We start from the raw sequence: 14801 nt of genomic DNA, 5'->3' as shown, positions 1-14801 counted from the left end.
ATGCAATGTTTCAAATGTCAACATTTCAGACACACTGCAGTCAGATTTGTAAGGCAAGAAAGTTGTGTGTGCAGAGTTGAAACTCATGAAGGTGATCTGTATAAAGATCCTCCTGTTTGCAATAATTGCAAAGGACATCATAACAGTTGTTCAAGAAACTGCCCTGTATATAAATTAGAGACGGCAGGCAATTCAGGAAGTCAAGACACTGCAAAAAATAAGTTAACCTGAAGAGAGGAAAATCGTTAGTAGTAGAACTCCTCGACCAACAACAACATATGCTGAAGCAGTTGCTGCCCCTGCGTCATCCAAAGTTAACGTGGAGCAGCTGCTTTCCACACTTGCACCAAGCCTTGCAACTATGATAGAAAGAATAATCAAAACAAAGATTGAATCTAGTCAGCGAAAGAAAATAATTACTCTTGCAAAAACTCATATGCGGATGGATGTTGGGATGGAACGCCCACCACAAAAAGAAACAACAAAACCCACGATCATGGGACCACCAACTGATGTGCATAAGGACAAAGTAACATCTGAAAAAGCCAAATCCATAACTCCTTCGACCAGCCACAGGGCAAGGGAGGGTGTGGCACAGAGAAAACGTGAAAATAGTTCGATGCAGTTGCAGGTAACAATAGAGAAAGTACCAGACCTAGAAGTTATTGAACAGGCACCTATGGAATCTCCAAAAGCCCAGAGGGCATCAAAGACAGTACGAGTGCTTCAGCCGGGCCAAGTATGTCACTAGAAATTGAGTTTGGAATCAGTAACATCCATGCTGACCGCTCCATCAAAATTATCATCACCAGATGTCAGCTGTAGAACATCTTGGTGTCTGAAAGGGAGGAAGATACCATGTCCGATGCTTCAGACATATTGTCATCTGAAGTAGAAACTGTAAGGAGGATGGAGAAAAAACTCAAAAAAGGATGGCCGAAAGGAAAGCCTAGGAGGTAAACTAACTAACATCAATCCGTATGTTCAAGAATCAAGCTTTTTCGTAATCGTTTTCTATTTTTTTTTCCGTATAAATTAGGATTCAAGTAACAGCAATCAGTTTCATGCAAAATATTATGATTTAAGTTTACTTTTTTTTACTTTTTTTTTATATTTTTTTCTTTTTGATGTGGGAAGGAGCTAATGACCAAAATAGTCTATGCCCCTGAAAACTTAAAAAAAAAAAAATTATAATAATAATAATCTCCCGTACGAGGGTTTTTACATGCACCCTCTGCCATGTTAGGTGTGGATGGTAATTTGTCCATAAACCCAAATTGTGTCAGTCATGATGTCACAAGGTGCAGGTGGAGAGACAGTTTGGCATGTCCCGGATCATTGATCCTGCCTGGGTTCCCCCAGTCAGCCACCTCCCACAAATTTAAACCGGGCCGGGGAGCCAGGTACTGCCTGATCCACGATACTGACATCCCAGGGCTTGCACGTAGCAGTAAGGGCACCGACACCCTTACTCATGGGACAATCCCTGCCAAAGGCTGAAGTGACTGACTTACACTAGACCGTGCAAGACTTCAGCAGAGCAAGCTCACAGCAGCCCACCCTCAACCTGGCTCCACAACTGAGAAGAGGATGGGTACTCCCCATCTGCACTCCACCCAACGTCGGCAAACAGATCACGGTCATGTCTCAAGTGGCTGTGATCAGACTTAGAATCGGTCACGCAAGAATAACAAATTCATATTTGTTAACTGGTGAAGAAAGAGCAATGTGCAGTGTTTGAAATAAAACATTTACAGTTAAGCATCTAATTGAAGAGTGTACCATATATGAAGACCTCAGAAAGAGGTTCCGACTAAGAAATAATATTGCTGCTGATTTGAAAAATGAAAATGAAGAAAAAATAGTTGCTTATCTACATGCCAGTGGACTTCTTAAAAGACTGTAAAAATAAAAATTGTAAAGCTGTGTTAAAGAAACTCTAAGGGGTAGTAGCTTCTATATATACAATGTGAGTCTTGAAGCGTGGCACGTATAGTGACAGGAGTCCACCCGTTTTGCCTAGGCGATCCGGGCTCACCTGCATGCAAGAGTAGGGGAGTCGGTCGGGGTGTATCCAATGATGTCATGGGGGATCCTCAAGGGTGGACCGAGGGCGCGGGGCTAAGGGTATGCGCAATGCATGCCTGAAGCCAAGTAGGTCTGGACCAGGAAGGGTAGCCTCCCCGCCGAGGGGTTCTTTGGCCATCTGAATAGGTGATTAGATTGCTCTTATGACATGGGGAGGACCCCAAGGGTTATGTCCTACAGGATTATTTATGGGGGGAGTCAATTGCCACAGCATCCTGGGGCGATTGATGTGCAGCTTGATGGCGGTTCTGGTTGCCCCGAGGATGCTTAAATAAAATAAGCGAGACAGGTAAAAGGAGATAATGGTATTGTAGAGACTTATCTTCTCTATTTATATACTTGAGTTTTATTTTCTTTCATTTTAAGATCGGGACCCTTTACACCCCATATGTGTTGTTTTTGTGTTTTGTGTACTTTTGTGCTTTTAAATAAAATGTAAGAGCCCTTTACATTCTTACATGTGATGACCTTGATGGTGATACTAACCTCTTTTTAAGAATGTGACAAGGGCTAAGGACCTTAGCAGTCAACGCCCATAAAAAAAAAATAATAATAATAATAGGTGTTTCAAAAAGGATGCAACTAAAATTAAAAAGGTAGAAGTCACACATATGTAAATTTTATTTCTCATTACATGTTGTTTGGCAACACTATACTGAAGGATAGCAGCTTGTCACAGTTGAAATTTCCTTATGCCATTAGTGCTATACTATAAATTTGTCTTTTATTGTGTTAACTGTGTCATTTTCCAAAGATGAATGTGTGTTTATTAATGAGACTTATTGCTTGTATAAATCTTATGAACGAGTGAAAGACTTGGTTCGGATAAAATTACTCTATTCTTCAGTTCCTAATAAGTCGACAATATCGTGTTTGATTAATAACTTTCATGACACTGAGCATGTACCTGATCAGAAAGCAAAGGTTGACCATTACTGTAGTGGAAGTTCTGGAGGATGTGAAAGAACATTTGACTCGCTTACCCACAAAATCTCTCAGAAAGTTATCTTCACAGGCTGGGGTTTCACTATCTACAGCTTTCAAGGCATTAAAAAATTACAATTTCAAGGTTATCACATTGGTGTGGTTCAAGAACTGAAAGAAGTAGACCACGGAAAACATTTACAGTATTGTCGTCGGTTTTGTTCTCTTGTTGATGACAATGATATTGAAATTTTGGATCGTGTTTATTTCAGTGACGAGGCATGGTTTCAGTTGGATGGCTACATTAACAACTGAATATGGAGGGCTGAAAATCCTCACACATTTCATGAACAACCATTACACATACACAAAATTGGGGTTTGGTGCGCAATCTCCTGGCATCTGTAATAGGGCCTTTATTTTTTGGCAAATCTGTAGATGGTGTGGTGTATTGCAACTTAATTGAACAGTTTATTGCCGTGTTAGATTTACATGAACGAGAATGTCAGTTCCAGCAGGATAACACAATGTGTCATACTGCTAATGAAACCCTGGATATAGGTGCAGCATTAAAACCTGATGGTTTTTTAAAAGCAACAACAGTTTAATTACTAAACATATTTTTAAATGAATATTTTGATATAGTGTGGCATGCATGTTTTCATATCTTACACAAAAGATATGAAAAAAAATTCAAGTTCAGGTTTTAAAAATGATATCCAAACATTTACTTTTCACTGAAGCTCTCAAAAACATGACCTAACATCACTTGCTTACGGTAAAAATTTTCTGACTTATGGTCTTCTTACTTATTTTCTGATTTGTCCATCCAAATTATGGGATTTATTTACATTCATACTGGACTTAAGACCCCCACTGCCAAATGTGACTCCTACTGTATATGTGTGTAAGACTACCTCGTGTAATTTTTTTTTTTATATCACGTATGCTGAGGTCTGAAGAATAAGAAAGCAAAATAATCTCCATGGTGAGAGATATGATGCCCAGCAAAAGCTGTATGCCGTGTATAATCTTGAGATTTCAGCTGCAGCACAATAACCATTTTAATCAGATGGAAGTTGATATCCATATGCAACATTCATCTTAGTGTGCAATCTAAGAAATTCAGTGTAGCTGCATGTTTGCAAGCTGGCCAAAGGGGCTAGTTTCCACCTCTTCTCTAAAATGCTTGACATTCTGGTATTCTGGCTGACCTTGGTCTTCTCTTGGCTTACTTTTTTAAGCTGAACCTGTAGCTCTGAAACTCTGTACTCATATGAAAATGGTGTTACAGGATGAAACACAACCTCTTCAATCTTAAGTGAAGTGTTGACAGAACTGCGCTGGGTAGTAATGCAAGCCTCACCATTTTTTGAAAAATGACTATGGCAAATATGTGATTTTCAACCTAATCAATTCTACTAAAATCCATGTGGCAGTCAGTCCCATTCCTTTTCCATCCACTTACCAACTGCATGCTAATCAAAACCGTTACGTTTATATGTCGCACCTATATTATATGTATAGAATAATATTAAAACAATTATAAAGGGTCTACTTATAAAAAAGAAAAAGAATAAATCAAATTATATGTAATATAATTAATGCATGGTGATTCTATAAGTAAAAACAAATAATTGATAAAATAAAATTTAAAGACTTGATGTACAAAATATTTGTTGTGGACTGTTAATCACAAGAAGACATAATGATGGGATCAGATTCATATAAAAAAAGTTTACTTCACCAAACAGCTACTTTTCTATTGGGTTTTGCAACCTAATAATACTCAATTCTACACTTATTGTTATGGCTAAACAACCAGACATACTAAATTTAAATTTAATTTGCACGAGGCAGTGGTTTGGGAAATGAACTGTAATTATTAATCGTATAACATTAATCAATGGTATGATGGACAATCAAGTACAGTCTATTTATTAATTTTTAATAAAACAAGATTTAATAAATTTATAAGGAAACAGTGCTATTATAGACCACATTAAGCAAGAAATTATTGCAATTAGAGAACACAATTTAGCATGGGGTAGGATTAGTAAGAAATATCTTTGCCAACATAAAATTCAGTGATATGATGGAGTATGAATTATTCTTTCCAGACCCATTTTCTTGGAGTTCGAATGGAAATATTTTGAATATCAGAATGACAACTGGTTACATATTATTGTAATATAATAATACAATACTATGCAATGAACATGACAAATAAATAAAAAATATTGTTATCCAATTCAAACTACACTATTTCTATGTTTAAAGACATTTTCCATTTAAATAATCTTGAAGAAACATATAAAGAGTTCATCATAACAACTCTTAAAGATAAAAAAGAACCATCAAAATCAATCCATTTGGTAAAAAATAAGTCTTTAATACATATAGATCAAATAAAATAATATATATATATATATATCAAATTGAAACACCTTAAGTCTGTTAAAAACTTTAGTATTCTTCATTAACTAGGATACTATCATTTCTTGGTGGTATTCCACCATGAAAACTTCTCTTATATAAGCTATTTACTTAAAAATAAATTATTTAATTTATATATTTCTATTAGTATTGTTATTTTAAAAGTTTTGATTTAATTCAAAACTTTTATTAATAAAATATTATTTATTTTATTAATAATATTAATAAAATATTAATTTAAAAATAAAAAATGATTTTGGGAACCAATATCAGGCAAGACACTTTGAGTAAAGAATGTTATTTATGTAGAAAATAATTTAGAAAGCCTACTTCTAAATTAGGCTTCAAATAAGATTATTTGATATAATTCAATAAGATAATAAATCAGACATTAACCAACTGTAATTTTGAATTACAGCAATGGATTTACTGTCAAGTTTCAAACTCCACAATTAATGGCATGACAAAACCAATGTGTAAGATTTTTTTTAAGTTTAGTATCGTGTTCCTAATTAAAAAATATAATGAAGATCATGAAATGAAGTTAGATATAGAGGAAGAGAGAGAATGTTTTAGATATCTTGTCGATGTACAAATGTATTCAGATTCATGGTTACAAGGGTCTAGATAAATTCAATTAAAAATGTATACATGTATGGTCCTTTGAACTAAAAACCATTAAATTCTGTGAAAGAAAATTTGGTCTTATTTATAACATGATTGTAGACTGGTTTTTGTGCCTGGCAGTTATTGGATGTCAGGAGAAGTTTTAATAGATTTGTCACTATATACAAAAAAAAAAATATATAATGCTAGAAAGTTACCAACATCAGTTTATTCATTTGGTTCAGCACTGAATGTTTAGTGGAATAAGAAGGCCAACAAAAAAATTGTTTCCTATTTGCAATTTCAGATAGTGGTTAATGATATGCCTATTTTCTACAAACATAAAGTCTAGGAACAACAATACTATCTGATAGGCAATGCTCTTATAATGGGATATCTAATCATAACTTATACATTGCAAATCACACTGATAATTTGCTAATCCAATGTCTGGTTAACATACACAAATCACTGAAAGATTGTGGAAATCTGCAAAATCTGAACATAAATGTAAACAATAGCACAACAGCTGCTATGTTGACTAGCTACTTATATGAACTTATATGATATCATCATTTTCCTCCTGTCAAAACATTTTATGCGATTGTAGCAATTCTTGGCTTCCTCAATAGGTAAGGTAGTATTTTCAACATGAATAAATGTCTTAATTTGAAGAGAAAAGGACAATTAATGTAAAAGTACCACAACTTTAGGTAAAGTAAAATATTTATATAAAACTGAGTAAAATACAGCTTAAAAATTCCAATTATTTAATATAAATTTAAGTTACTTTTAGTAAAGAACATTATTATTATTATTTGCTGTCTATCTTTGATTGACTTTTAATCTAGATAGTAAGAAAACTAATCTAGAAAACTAAGCCATAAAAAAAAGAATTTTTTTTGCTTGATATCAGCACATAAGCTTGAAGGTTGTGCGTGGGATATGGAAATGGACTTTTGTAGCGTATGAAAAATGCCATGCCTGACTGGGATTCGAACCCAGGAGCTAACGATGAAGACCGACATAGTACCAATCTGTCATGGCACCAACAATAAAGATTACAAAAATAAATAAAAATTAAATAGTAAAATTTAACTACAATGCCTGTATAGAAAAATATGGAAATAGCCAATCAGACAGAAAGTGGGTAATCTCATTTACTGTCATTGTAACATTATGTTTATATATTATAATTTACAATATTCATAATGACACACCTACAAAAGAAAAACAGGATGGTATTAATATATAAATTACATGAATTATGTTGGTGTTCTTGTTATGCAATCCTTATAAATTATGATGGCATAAGCAAAGATATTTTCTTAGAAAACACATGGAAAGAATAATGTATTTTAATATGGGTCATCACAGCCATGACCTTAGATAATAGCCACACTTAAGTGTTTTATACTACTCATTAACTGTTATTAGTGTTTAACTGACTGTGACTACCACCTATGTTTACAGATTCAAAATAAATAAAAAATTATGAACACTGCCTTCATTAATACGGAACATAATATTTAACTTTTTACTCGTTCAATACCACACTTCATGAAAGAAATTCAGCAAAAACTGTTCTGTTATTACTAGGTAACTTCTTTCTTTTAAGTTTCTTTTAATATATGCTTTATTGAATTCCACTAGCACTCTTCAATAGTGAAACAACAAAAAAATCAACGGGAAATTTCATTTTTGGTAAATGACATTCTTTATTTGACATAAAAGTTATCGCAACAATTATCAAGATTCTATTTTTATAATATCTGATAATGATTTTACAATTTTCTATCAACCACCTACTCTATTATTGTTAAAGCTGTGCCAAAAGTATGCAATATCCAAGAAGCTTTAATATTCAATGTAGCTTTTAGTTAGAATCAAATAAACAGTCAGTTACTAAAGTCGTGCTTGAAAGTCAATATGCTTGAGTAAAGGTTGGTTTGTTTGTCAAGTCAGCCATTAGCATAATGATATGCATCCTGGTTTCTCAATTATTCTTTAATTATTGCTAGATTCAAATACCAACAACAATATAAAATATTTTTTCATGTTATTACTAAAATCATAATTATCAGAAAGTGTGGACAGACACAGCCTGAGAATAAATAAATTTGTGTATGTGAACGAGTATACAATAACTCAAGAATTGACAAAGAAGTTAAAATGAATCTATTTGAAATGCGCATTCTTATGTCAAATTACCGAATTGCAAAATATAATAAATAAGTAAACAATATTCTTATGTCTATTACCTTTCTGTATTTGATTTAACTACTTCGGTTTTCCATAAGCCACAAGTTAATTCTCTGGCAGTCGCCACAAATAATGTCATGTTAAGTAATAACAATATACCTATTGGTCCAAAAAAATATGAAAATATCTCTGCATCACCTGAAAAAAATGAAAAAGAATTATTAAAATTAAAAAAACAATACACAAGGATCAAATAATACGTAAATGCACACAACAGAGTAAAAATTGGCTTAGATCTTTGAGCTTTGAGTTTCAACAATTTTTATTTCTGTGATCATCAAAACCATCATGGTGGCTAAGTCAGTGAGAGACTTGGAAACTAGAGTATAGAGAAAATATTACATCCCACAATAAAGAAAACTAAAATTTTTTTGACTACCTGAACACGTTTTTATTTTGTTTGTCGGTAAATTATTAAGTATTCATATACATAACTTTGAAAACCATGCTAACTAGCTTCTTAATAAATTAAGAACCCAGATAACAGTTTCATAACTTTCTTAGTAAAGCTAGGACTCATGAGGTTCATATCTCCCTGCCCTCTGATCAATTAAGACCAAAATTAAATGGCATCATTACCTCATATACAGAAATCATTGTGCCACATTTTTAAACAGTCTGGCGATGTCAATTGAAAAATAGGCCAGCATACAAGCATCTTTCTAAAATTTTTCAATGCTAAAATTGTGTTTTGGTTAGAGGGATTATAGGAAATCACCTTCTCAGTGAAGGAATCCCTGAGATGGAATTTTGACATTTTGGAGGTCTTAAAATGTCAAGATCTGCAAAAACCTTAACATGCAAAATCTTATCTGATTACCACATACCTAGGCCTACTAAATGGTAGTTCTCTATACTGTTCATCTTAACATTTAATAGCCAAACCAGCTAGATATGACAAAGGATGGAAGAGAATTAAAAAATCATCAACAGATGAAGAGGATCCACCATCAGAAAACCTGAAAACCTTGACCAACAGACTGGGACTGGCTCTGTACATTTTGAGACAGAACCATGGTACTGGACTTCATGATTTTATCAATATGCATGAAAAAGAACTGCAAGCTATCTTCAGCAATCTCCAGGAACTACTTGACTTAACTGTACCCACTAAACGAAGTACACAGGCGACTCAGACTGACGAACCACACACGTTCAATATGTGCAACAACCTAGATAAAAAATTGACTGATGCTGAACTAATCGGGTTAGCAACAAAATGCTGGCCAACAGACCTATCTGGATGTGAACAACTGATGGACAATGCAGGTTTGGCCGAGGTAGATGTTTGAACATTCAGAACTCTTGAACGTCGGCGGGGCTCGCGGTAAGTGCGGGTGTACAGCCCTCAGACAATAGACAAGGATATTATTAAAGAAGAAGCCACCATCATGGGCAGGAAGATTGATAAATCCTTTAAAGGAAAATATAAGATTTTCTATGGGGGAAGGAGAAGAAAATGCACTATGCTGCATCTTAGGGGCGATCAGGAAGGTGGTGGAGGATTCCCCGTCACCGACGTTTGTTTTACCAGAAGGAAAGATCGGTATGGCCATAAAACGTATGTTAATATATACGTTGAGAGGGAGACTTTGTAAAATAAAAATGGTGTTGCCACAAACAACGGCAAAAGCTCAAAGTGGACCTGTTCAGAGCGTCAGGTTGACGACGCCAGCAGTTTCTGACAGTAGCACGCTAATAGTAAGATCCGCGGGAAACATACCTTCTTCGTACTGTAAAACAATCTATTACAAGAGAAGAGGGTGGAGAAGTCGTAGCATTACGTAAGGGTGCTGATGAGCAATTATGCGTTCGGGTCAAGGAACATACGAATGCGGAAGGTTTAAAAAAACGTGCTCAGAGAAAGAGACACAGACCTACAGATTGATTTAAAAACAAGATGCAGTCGCAGGACCATGGTCCATCTCAGAGACTTGGACTGCGACACATTTGAGAATGAAATAAGAGATGCGGTGGCTCAAGTCATTGGTGATCAGGATGAATTTAAAATACCCGCTTACGGTAATACGCAAAATGGGTCACTTATCACAACACACAGAGCGGCAATGAAACTTATGTAGGCGAGAATTCTTATAGGATGGGTATTTCGTAGAGTCCAGATAAGATCCGATACTCATTGCTTTAGGTGCTGGGAGATGAGTCACTTCTCCTCTCAATGTAACGGGCCTGATTGCATGGTCGATGTTATAATTGCGGCGGACACGGCCATAAGAAAAGACGGAGTCTTCAAAGTGCCTGAAATTCTCACGCTGATATACCAGAACCCCACGCTGGAAGCCAACGGACTACGAAGCCAGAAACGTGGTTGATGAGGTTTTGCAAATGCTCGACGGAAATACTCAAATAACCCCAGAACATATTTCTGAATACTTGCAAAATGCCTGCAGACGTGCAGGACAGCAGGATGGGCCAGGCAGACGCCGGGTATACAGGTGGTCCCCGGAAATTGCAGAAATAAGAGCATCAGTACTCGCACTGAGGAGAAGAATGCAGCGGGACACGCGTAGAACTGGTCGAGTGGATGAGGTAAAGAGAGAAGAATACCGTCGTGCAAGAAAGGCATTAACTGATGCTATCAGAAAAGCTAAGATAAATGCAAGGGAGAAGTTCACTGCTGAGCTTGATGCTGATCCTTGGGGGGGGGGGGGGGGGAGCCTACAAGACTGTGATGGACCGATTTGGTAGATATATCTCCCCTCTCCATGGTAAAGTGGCGATTAAGAAGGTGAAACAATTATTTCCAGTCTTAGAGACCAAATGGAGGGAGGTTCCGGTAATGCATAACAATACGTATCAATGCATATCACTACTGATGAGCTTAAATCTGCGGTAACCACCTTACATCCCAACAAGTGTCCGGGGCCTGACTCGGTTCCAGGAAAATTGTTAAGGAAATAGTGTACAGACACCCTTGGACAGTATTGGACGCATTCAACGTGGCACTAGAAAAGACATGCTTCCCAGACTGTTGGAAAGACACAAGATTAATCTTGATTCCAAAAACCAAAGACCAAAATCCAAGAGAAACTATATACAGACATATCGGTCTGTTAAATACCACTGGGAAATTATTCGAACGAATTATTGTCACTAGATTCGGGGCTGAACTGGAAACGAGAGGCGGATTGTCTCACAAACAATTCGGTTTTGTCAAAGGAAGATCCACGGTTGACGTTCTGCAGTACGTGATTAACTGGGCCAGAGAAAGAGCCGGTGGTTCTCGGCGTCGACGGAGGATACCGTTTGTTGTCCTCCTAGACGTCAAAAATGCTTTCGGAAGCCTCCCCTGGCCAGTTATCAATCAGGCCTTGATTGAAAAAAACTTTAGTTCATATCTTAGACGTATTATAAATTCTTACCTTCATCACAAAACGATGCACATCAGTACTGAAGAGGGAGACGTCCCAGCTGAAGCATTCGGAGGAGTTCCACAGGGGTCGGTCCTTGGACCATTCCTGTGGAACTTAGCTTTCGATGCGGTGTTACGTATCGAGTTCGACGGAGACGTGGAACTAGTGGCCTATACGGATGACATAGCTTTACTGGTGTCAGGGTATTCTGAACAAGAAGTGGAGGAGTATGCAAATACCGCGATCATAAAAATACAGGCATGGCTGTCAGACAAAGGGTTGATATTAACGCCCACTAAGACCGCAGCGACAGCATTAACTGGCCGTCGTAGGCTCCGAAACATAATGGTCGGAGTAGGTGATACGGTCATCCGCGCAACCGTCACGGTTAAATACTTAGGAGTATGGTTGCATAAAAACCGATTACATACTGCACACTTGAACAAGGTGACTGAACGTGCAGAAAGTGTCATCGGGAAATTGAAAAAAACTGATGAGTAATCACCGGGGACCAAGCCCCTCTAGGAGAAAACTGATACTGTCCCTAATCATGTCTCTAATATATATTATGCTGTTCCGGCTTGGGCGGAGGCTTTTGATAAAAAACGAAACTTTCAACGGGTCTCATCTTTACAGCGAAGGATGAATATGAGCATAACATCGGCTTACAAAACTGTTTCACAGAATGGACTCGAGGTGATTGCGGGAGTTCCTCCCGTACATCTTCGCGTCCTGATGTTGAAAAGGATACGACATGGTGTGCCGCGCAAAGAAGCCCGAAATCAGATGTTGGAAGAATGGCAGACATACTGGTAAGCCTGAAATACCGGTTGTTGGACAAGTAGGATGATTCCACGAATTGACTCGTGGGTCTCCAGAAATCATAGGGAGATGGGCTTCCATCTCTCTCAGTTGTTGACTGGGCATGGAGGGTTTGGGGCTTACCTCCATCGCTTTGGCTGAAGGCCTGAACCGGTTTGCCAGTACTGTGAAGAAATAGATACTGTGGAACACACGATATACTTGTGTCACCGGTGGGACGAACTGAGGCACACATGGGCCATTCAAGGACTGACATCGGATAATACCATACAATACAAGTTAAAGGGACATAGTGAATGGAACGCCGTAACAACCTTAGTCACGAATATTATAAAGTCTAAGGAACGAGACGCTGTTGAGTGAAACCGGGTAACCTGGAGGTAGGGTCTTACAGGGGCAGCTCTGCTCATGAGAGGGTGGTTCGCTGAGGTGGACCACTCTTGATGACTGAGCGGGGACCCCCTGAGTTCGTGGGTAATAAAAAAAAGACTGAGACCCGGCTGGATCCCTCCCTAGGGACAGGATACGGTTAGAGGCAGGCATATAAAAGACCCAGTTCCGGCCTACTGGGTGAATGACCACTGCAGGGAATGGCATAGCTGGGTTCCGTGGAGTCTTGGTAGGCTAGAGGCAAAGGCAACCTCTGAGGGTGTGCAATGCTGGTCCACCCTCCTAGGTATGGGGAAAGAAAAAAAAAATTGATAAATTTATTTTACTCTGATGGTGACAAAAGATGAAAAATATATTTATAAGAAAGTGTAACTTTTGTTTGAAGTTCAGCCAGATGGTCATATGGAAATACTACATGAACATCTAAAGAACTTTTTCTTTTAAAAAAAGTCCACTTGGTGAACATGAAGGCTTGAACATAAACAAAAAAAATAAAAATAAATAAATCAACCATATTTCTTGAGTTCAGAGAGTCTTAGCTTACTAATCCACTTCACATCATTTCTCTACATTCCTGTTATTTTTTTTTATCAAGGTGCAGGTTTCCCACCACTGTATTTCTTGCGAATGGTATTTTAAATGGATATTTTTTTACAGTGCTTTATAGGGTCTTACTTACAACAAATATAGTAAATATTTTACAGAATCTAATACAGCCCATTGTCTTTTTTGAGAATTCCGTAATACAGGCTCTTTATTATTTAGTTGAATAATAAATTGCCTCAATGTATAAAAATCGTATGGGTATATCCAAATCACAACAAAAACCACTTTCTACATTTTTAGTTGACAAATTGTTTTTACCGTATTTCTGAATTCTTGTCTAAGAACTAAAAATTGTACCCTATTTTATTTTATTCATTGAAAGCTCAAATTAATAAAAAATTCTTATCTATAAAAATCTTATTTATAAAAACTATAAAAATAATAAATTCTTATTTACAAAAATAAAAAATGTTAAATAAATTATATTTTTCAGAAAGTTTAACTTTAATAAACCATTCTGAAAAAATAAAAATAAAAAATAAACATTTTGAATTTATACTGACCATAAGAGATTGGTATAAAATTAACTGTTAGTAAGTTGTTTTTAATTTCGCATCAACTTACAAAGTAAAATATGATACTAGAAAATCTTTTCTATATTTTCTTTCATTGAGCTAAATTGCTGTTATTTTTCCACATGCGTAACCCATTTTTATCATTTTCTACCTCGATAACAAATATTTTTATCTCCTGGTAGACCATGTATTGTTCTCCTTTTTTGATATTTAAAATTGAAATTTTCTTTCTTTCTGTCACAATTCATTACATTCATTTTAATCTTCTTTGTTTTCAAATTAAATTTTCTCTCCACCAATGACTAAATTATTCAGTATTTCTTCTAATTTATTTTTAATTTCACTCATAAGAACAATATCATTAGCAAGTCTGAAAAATCTTAATTTTTTTTTTTCTAGGATTGTTACAACTCTTTAGGATGTTTCTTTAATTAGCCCTCTTGCATGTTCAAGTTGGAGTGGCAATAGTGTTAGACTACATCCTACTACAATTCAGTCTTTTTTGTAACTCTTACAATGTTTGCATATTTTCTGCTTACTCTAATCATAGCTACCTAATTTTTGAAAAACTTATTAAAAAAAATTCTTCTTCCTTTATATTTAATCAAATATTTCTAAAAATGTTATAACAGTTTATTTCAACTTCATATTATTGAATGCCTTCCCACAAACTACAAATGTCATGAAGTTTTTCTTTTACCTACTTTTAAAGAATAATCAGTTAAGATTGCCTACTCTTATGTGTTTTCTAAACCTGTATCAGCTTTCATTTAAAATGCCA

General features: G+C 36.0%; 1 protein-coding gene across 1 annotated transcript in view; it reads right to left on the bottom strand.

Moving 5' to 3' along the window:
• Nucleotides 1-14801, bottom strand: part of LOC142324078 (putative G-protein coupled receptor Mth-like 1) — a 212452-nt gene that overhangs the window by 26656 nt on the left and 170995 nt on the right. Inside the window, exon 5 of the mRNA XM_075364705.1 lies at nucleotides 8316-8454. Within this exon, the coding sequence (XP_075220820.1) occupies nucleotides 8316-8454 (139 nt within the window). The remainder of the gene's footprint in view (nucleotides 1-8315; nucleotides 8455-14801) is intronic.

Source organism: Lycorma delicatula, chromosome 4 (genome assembly GCF_047948215.1).
Source record: "Lycorma delicatula isolate Av1 chromosome 4, ASM4794821v1, whole genome shotgun sequence".
NCBI classification, from domain to species: Eukaryota; Metazoa; Arthropoda; class Insecta; order Hemiptera; family Fulgoridae; genus Lycorma; species Lycorma delicatula.
The sequence above is the reverse complement of the archived record's forward strand: the minus strand, read 5'-3'. Positions and strand labels throughout refer to the sequence as shown.